The sequence below is a fragment of the Dermacentor silvarum genome, chromosome 11, assembly GCF_013339745.2.
Source record: "Dermacentor silvarum isolate Dsil-2018 chromosome 11, BIME_Dsil_1.4, whole genome shotgun sequence".
Classification (NCBI taxonomy): Eukaryota; Metazoa; Arthropoda; class Arachnida; order Ixodida; family Ixodidae; genus Dermacentor; species Dermacentor silvarum.
The window spans coordinates 103,375,121-103,382,268 of NC_051164.1; the positions used below are offsets into that span (position 1 = coordinate 103,375,121).

A 7,148-nucleotide genomic window follows, 5' to 3' on the forward strand; every position below is an offset into this window, starting at 1 on the left:
CGGAGAATTGCATAATGAGCAGGCAAACCAGAGAAACCTCAATTTGGAGCCAACATGTCAACGGGACTTGTCATTACCAGAACAATGGCGATTAATCTTTTGTTCAGCCACTGTTCACCACATCTCTTACGCGAAGGTTTGCCCATTAGTCAGCATTCAGGTACCTGCTACATGACTGTAATTGACATGATAATGCAACAACTGATGAAGCAATGGCTTATCATGGAAGACAATCAAGCAGTGAACAGAGTAACATGATATCGGGGTTTTCCGTGAAAGAATACCCAGGTTTCTAAACTATCAATTGGTGTTTTTTTTTTTTTTTTTTTTTTAATACTGACAAACACAATGCACACTGCTGCCACCAGGAGGAGGTAGAGATGGACAATGCTTTGTTCACTACCAGCACCATATAGCTCCGCTTTCCATTTTGTCGATTTCATGGCACGATTGCCTATATTTCCAAGTTTGTGCACCCGGTTTTCTTTTCTCTATTTTTCTTTAATCCCTTATTATATATTAAACCTGCAGTAGCATGCCAAAGCCTATTGTTTGGCTAACCCCTACAATTACCGTTAACATTCCTTCACTAGCATGTACGTACATATTTTCTGACATGCTGATTGATGCATTATGGCTTCCTTGTGATACAGTCCTGGAATACGAAAATTGAGTGTACGAGGGGTAGACCATGCTTTGTGAATAACATATGGCAGTGCAGTGGTCAAGAGGCCATTGTCCGACGCTACCAGTCTGACATAATGCAGCGACAACTTTGAGCATTTTAGCTCAGAAGACCCAAATGCAAACTATTGCATAGTTTTGTCCGCTACTGTATATAAAAGATGTTCTGCGAATGAAGCAAGGTGACTGTAGTAGAAGAGCAGTAACCTTTTGCTTTGGCAGGAGCAGAGAGAGAAAGACCACCACAACAGTCACCTGCTTGGTTTTTGAGAGGTAAGTGCAGCTTTTAGCAGACAAGGTGCTGCTGGTTTAAGCATCTGGCTATCACATCTTTGCCAGTTTTTCATACTATGTCACAAGAACATTAAACGGTTGTATGGAGCAAATCAAAAGAGCCAAAGTTAGCTGAGTAAATTAAAGTTCTGGACTCACACAAATTTCAGTAAAAATATGCCATGAAGCATTTTTTTTTCCTTCCTGCTTTGTAGTGTTACTTAGTGTTAACATTCTTGTATTTTGTAGTGTGTTTGTTGTTTTGTAGTGTTCCCAGCTGCAGTGTACATTGTATGCAGCCTTTTGCATAATGTTACTCAAATTTCTAGTTCTCTGCTGCTAAACTAAAGGAATTGGTGTATCACTTTCCATATAATTTATCACAAGTTTGTTGTTTCGCTTCCACTTAAAAGTTCGTTTACATCTTGACAACGTATGCAACTCTAGACACGAGCACGTCGGTACTCACTCTTGTATACAATTGTTTTACTGGAAAAGGGAGCAATTTGATTATTTCAGACAATTATGGCCATTGCATGTGGCCTGCGGTCATTGTTGATATTTGACATTTTTTTTGCTAGCGGCAATGAAACTGAAAGCGTTCGAACACCACTTCGGGACTTTCGGGACTACGAGATTTTTCAGTTTCGTTACGGCCGACAGCAGTTTCGTTTTACAGTTTTGTACACAAACGCTCTGATTTCGGCGAATATGAAATGCATTCAAATTATGCTGTTCTCTCTTTTTTTTTTTCCTGATCACCTAAGCTTTATGGTTGTTTTGTTATTAATACTGTTGTCATTAGTCATCAAGTCAGGTTTGCTGTTTATATGTAATGAACAAAAACTAAGCTTTGTTCAAGTACTTGAGAGGAACATATAAACGCTAAACGCTCTAATTCAGTAGTTGTTAGCTTCGTCGCTCACTACGATATGACACATAGATCATTAAAACACCGCACTGCCGAGGAAGCACGCAAAGTTAACGTAAAGGGCAATCCGGTGCGAAGGTCGCTTCCTTAATTCGGTGCAGCAGAATTATGTGCGTCACCATGGCTTCAAACTCCGCATTCGCCGCAGAGGTGAACGCCGTACGAACTAGAATCAAATTCTGCACGACAGGAAAGCTAACTTAGAGATTACTGCGACAATATATACGCCCAGATATTACGTGCATCAACTTACATTTTGTGCAGTACTTGGGCGAGCGCAACTCCATCGGACAGCTGATCGACGGTCTTGTGCGGGGCAGAAACGTTGAACGTCTGAAGCTGCACAGAATTTCGCGGCAAACGCATCAAAGGTGAGGCGTGCGTTCAGCGTTGTGAGAAGATCAGATACTGGACGTCAGCTTAGAAGTTAGACACGCCAACTACGTTGGCCCATATAAACAAGGATGTGTGCCACAGACCCCCATTCAACCTTATAACTGGATCTGTTAACGGAGGGAAAACAATTATAAACGTGCAAACTGCGATAACGAGAGCGTGTGCTACGTACCCAACATATCAGACTGTCGGTGGTCGAGTTCATGGCTGAGTTAAAATAATAAAAACACGTTAAAAGCTGACGTTCACATCGACACCTTTGCCATTTTTCACACTCCTTTCTCTTCCTTGACGTTTGACACTGTTTTATTCGTGTTTCTCGATACCGCAGTTGACGTAAATAAATATTTACTTACGCAACAGCAAAGGTTAGCCTCCATAGGGAATCAAAAGTTATATTTACACATGAAAAGATTTATCCAGAATTTTAAGTATGTGTAACATAAGTGACACGACTGTAACAGCACTTTGCCGGTGATGAATTTCAACTACGGCTGCGGGCCCATCAGCTGAGTCAACACTACGCGCGTGTCAGTCTGCTTGCAATGGCTTTCGCTCGTAGGTGCCGTGTTTATTTATCGCGCACTTGGTGGTACTGACAATCTCTCACCTTCTGAAGAACTGCGATGCTAATCATAAGACCTATATGTACCGTTCTCAAGCACGTCAACCTTGTCAACAGCCCTGTCGTTGACCCGGTAAAGTGGATGCTGTGTCTACGACTTGCGCACATCTCCGCCGGCAAGCACAACAGCGGAACGACTCCCGAAAACGACAGCTCAGAGAACGCAGCTAGTAAGAGGAACGCTCACTCTGACTCGGGCACTCTCGCACGAGCAAGAGTTTTGCGACGCGACCGTCGACGCCCAGGTGCTACAACTGCTTAAGGCGCTGCGACTCACCGACGCCTTGGCGCTGACCGTCAAGTCGTTCGCCGATCACCGCAGGTTTCCGAGCTCCAAGACGGCGACGGCCCTGATTTCGGCGCTAGCCCGGGAGGGCGACGTGGCAGGTGTGCACCAGACACGCGAAGTCGTCGACGTCCTCTACCCGAGGGTCTCCGCCGAGGAGCTCCGCTTCGAGCACTACCACGCCGAAGCGCTCTCGCGCGCGGGCCGCGCGGACGAGGCAATCCTCAAATTCGAGAAGCTCTTCGTTTCGCACAAGAGTCACCGCACCAAGATATGCTCCCTGCTCACGTTTTTGGCCGCCTACCTCGCCAAGAACGACATGGTCGAGGAGGTCGCGCTTCTGTCTCGGATGTGTGAGAGGCTGGCCGACCGGGGCTACTTCCATCCGCTGACCAACGTGTGGAAGGTGCTGTTTCTGAGCGAGAAGCGACGCTACCACGCGACGGCCTCGGAACTGGTCGAAGCGGCTCGCCTGCGGCCCGCGGCAAAGCCTTTCTTCGAGAAGAAAGTCAGTTCCGTCATCTCGTACGCCGTGGACAGGTGCGACTTGGACGCGGTGCAGAGGTTGTTGAACGTTGTCCTCTACTTGGGCATGCCGGAGTGCTGCGGTCTCGTGCTCAGCTTCCTGCTCGAGTTTTATTGTGAGTCGTCACGAGTTGTCCTGCTACACGGTTTTATAAAAGGATCTTCAAACTGAGCTAGTTTTGCTGTGCAGAAGTGCGAGGAAGTCCAATAGGAATTCTAGTTGTGTGTTGTGGTTGGAAGGGAATGAATGCAGCCTGTCATGGGGGGGTGGCCAAAAGGGCGCAAAGTTGCGTATAGGTGTTTTTGGAGGGCCGGCACTGCTGCGACCGGGTCGCTTTTTGGAGCCGTGGTGGTTACTTGTGACCGTAAAGGTATCACATCACTCCGGCCATTTCACAGAAAACGCGATGACTCAGTAAAAGTAACGTACACGTTTTTAACGCATCTCGTGTCGAGTTTGACATCATCGGCGAGTGCATTCCTTTTGCTACTATCACGTGCAAAGACTTCAGAAAAAGAATGGCTTGTGCCGGCTGAAACACTAGTGAGAGCCACCTTAAAGAAAGAAAACACTGTACATTGCTGGAAAACCGAATCTTTCTATGTTTTCAATGCTATGTAAAGTAGCAACAAATCTTAGTGTACAGCTACTGTTTCACGGATTGGCAAGAGCACGCGCACATGAACTGTTATGTGGACATAAAAATTAAATTTTCTCATGCTTACATTTACAAATTGAAAGTTTGAAAAGGCTGCAGTGAATGCAGTAAAGGCAATGAAATATGCCACATTGCTTGTCAGACATATAGCCTGAAGTGTCTAACAGCTCGGAGCACTCAAATACATTGCAAAGTTTCAGTATCGAAATTAAAACTTGTTATTCTTACCATGTCATCAGTAATGGCCCTTGAGCAAGAAATAGACCGACTTTACAACTTTAAACGTTGACTTGCATATAGGCTGGCCGGTCACCTTACTTTTACTCATATTTTTACAACCGCTGTGGAAGAATGTAAGGCTACCTGTTGTTTCCTCTTCCAGGTGATGCAGACGACCTCAAGAGTGCACAGAAGACGTTTGAACACTCCGAAGCATATGGCATTGAATTGAACCCGGTAACCTTTTACCGTTACACGTGTTTTCTGAGTTCTCGGGGAATTCAAATATCACACGACATGCTGCTCAAGAAGTACAAGATGGACCCGAGAAATGCGAAGCATGCTGCAAGGCATAATGATGTGAAGTTTAAGTTTTAGCAACATTGGCTACCTATTTTACATGCAAAGTACGCTTTCTGTTAGTTCTTGGAAGCATGCACCAGATTAAAACATGATATTGCAGGGTCATTAAACGTGATTTTGTTGGTGCTGTGGCTGGAACTTTGGGTTTGTCGGTATTCCATTGTTAAAACCACGAGCACAAAAACAACATACGCACAAAGACAGATGAACACCACAGTGCTCTTTCTCCAAACTTTATTTAGAGAAAAAAAAAAGGCATTACATATATTTACACCATATGCCATTATCGTTTCAGCCATTCACACATGCATATGGGATTTAACAATGAAAAAAAAAAATGACTTTTTTTTTTTTGCATTCTTAGATCTGATTCACAAATGTGATAGGTGGAATGATACTGGCATACAGTGTGTCCATGTGTTGCACGTAACGTGTGGAAAAATTTGAAAATATGCAAGAGCCACGTAGCTGGACATAACTAAAGTAATGTTGCCGTTGCTTGGGGCAAGTCGGACAATATTTTTTTTATTTTGCCTAATTACATAATTAGTTATTAATTCATCTACAGCTCAAATAGTACTATGTTCAAAGCGAAAGTTACAATTAGAAAATTGCACACCATCTTGGAAAATTCCTGATCCAGCTTTCTGTTGCTCAATAAGTGTCACTTTTTCATATTTTGCTGGCTTTCTTTCAGGCTTGGAAAATCTTTTATGTACCACTTTTATCGAGCAACAGAAAGCTGGATGGGAAATTTTTTAAGATGGTGGTGTAAGATGGTGTCATTAACACTTTTGCTCTGAATATATTTGAGAAGTTGATTAATGAACCACTAATTATGTAGTTCGGTGAAATACAAAAAATAGTCTGGCTTGTTCCAAGCGACGGCAAAAACATCATCTTGGTTCTGTCCAGCGATGTGGCACTTGAATATTTGAAAAATTTTGGTATAGGTTATGTACGACACGTACATGGTATATGTAGTGCCATGATTTCAAAATAAAGTTTGTTGGAAGTAGAGCGCTGTGGCATTCAGATCTGTCTGTGTCGATGTAGTCTTTGCAATGTAATCTGTTTTATTAGTGACTGTCGTTTTTACAGAGCCAGGATATATGTAGTGGTTTCTCTCATTTGTAAAATGTAAACAGGACAACTTGGAACTTATCTCCAGTTCGTCCTTTTCAAGGATGTTACAGAGGTACACACATGGAATCAATCTAGATTGTCCTACTAGAAACGACATGTTTTTATGCCATGAGACGACTTAGTTGCAGAGAAAACAAGGAGCCTCACAATTCCTATAGCCCATGGGAAATGGGCTCGCCCAAGTAGCTGTGGCACTTGTCTCAGAGGCAATGATATGCAAGGTTGTCTGTGCGATAGGTGGTGCCCAGATAGCAACCCCAACGACGGCTCTGAGTAATGGAAGCTGATCTTGAAGGCCATGCTTTTGTGCACTGCAAGCAATTGCCGGAGCCAGAAACACGTCATGGTTACCATGTATTGAACACCACCTATGGCCAGCTTCAAGTTTGAGATCCATTCACAGTGGGTGCCACATGCCTGTAAAAAATAGTTGATAGAGCAGTGCATAGAGGTAGCACCAGCGAGTTATTCCTTTCCAGTGGAATTGGCCAGACTGCACCTGTCTTTCGTGTTAAAACGCAACATTTTTTTTTTTGTTGCTATCAGTGGTTAATTACACTACTCATCTTCGGCATTCTTTTAGGTATGTAATTCCACCTGCCCACCAAAATGTTCGTTCTGATCTTCTCTGTTTGAATTTTAAACTATGCTAAGTGTTCCACCATAAATGTTTAGCCAAGCAGTCTTTTTATTCACGCAAGGCAGGAGCTGCTATGATTTTTCATGAAGTCTGCAGGTGGTATGCAGCTGCATGCACTAGAGAGTCCAAGACTGAGGTAAGACCCATATACGATTTTATTAGATCAAAAGTTATGTGGTCGAAAAAAAAAAAAAAAGGAGTCCATCCACAAAACAATCAATCTTCCCTGTGGTCGCACTAGTAAAAAAATTTGTGTCGCTATTTACACCACACTCACTCAACACACACATACATACACTAGTGCTGTGCTTTTCAAAACCTGTGTAACCTCTTTCTACCAGTAGATACAAGTGTCTATTCCCTCATAGCAAAGGCACTTGGAGAAAATCTTTTTTAGGGCT

General features: G+C 43.4%; 2 protein-coding genes across 5 annotated transcripts in view; one reads left to right on the forward strand and one right to left on the reverse strand.

The window, feature by feature from the left end:
• The window catches only part of LOC119433428 (protein Hook homolog 3-like), a 37,499-nt gene extending 34,896 nt beyond the window's left edge, over window positions 1-2,603 (reverse strand). For all 4 annotated transcript variants that reach the window (XM_037700632.2, XM_049658818.1, XM_049658815.1 and 1 more), the window contains exons 1-2: window positions 2,457-2,603; window positions 2,142-2,227 (exon numbers count right to left, since the gene is read on the reverse strand). In XM_037700632.2, the coding sequence (XP_037556560.1) occupies window positions 2,142-2,227; window positions 2,457-2,489 (119 nt within the window). In that variant the 5' untranslated portion in view covers window positions 2,490-2,603. The remainder of the gene's footprint in view (window positions 1-2,141; window positions 2,228-2,456) is intronic.
• A 383-nt stretch (window positions 2,604-2,986) lies between these two features.
• LOC119432354 (uncharacterized) lies at window positions 2,987-5,084 on the forward strand (the record flags this gene model as incomplete). Its single annotated transcript, XM_037699518.1, has 2 exons — window positions 2,987-3,836; window positions 4,762-5,084. Coding segments are annotated over 2 exons (1,065 nt in total), but the record flags the coding sequence as incomplete, so codon positions are not given.
• Window positions 5,085-7,148: the final 2,064 nt, after the last annotated feature.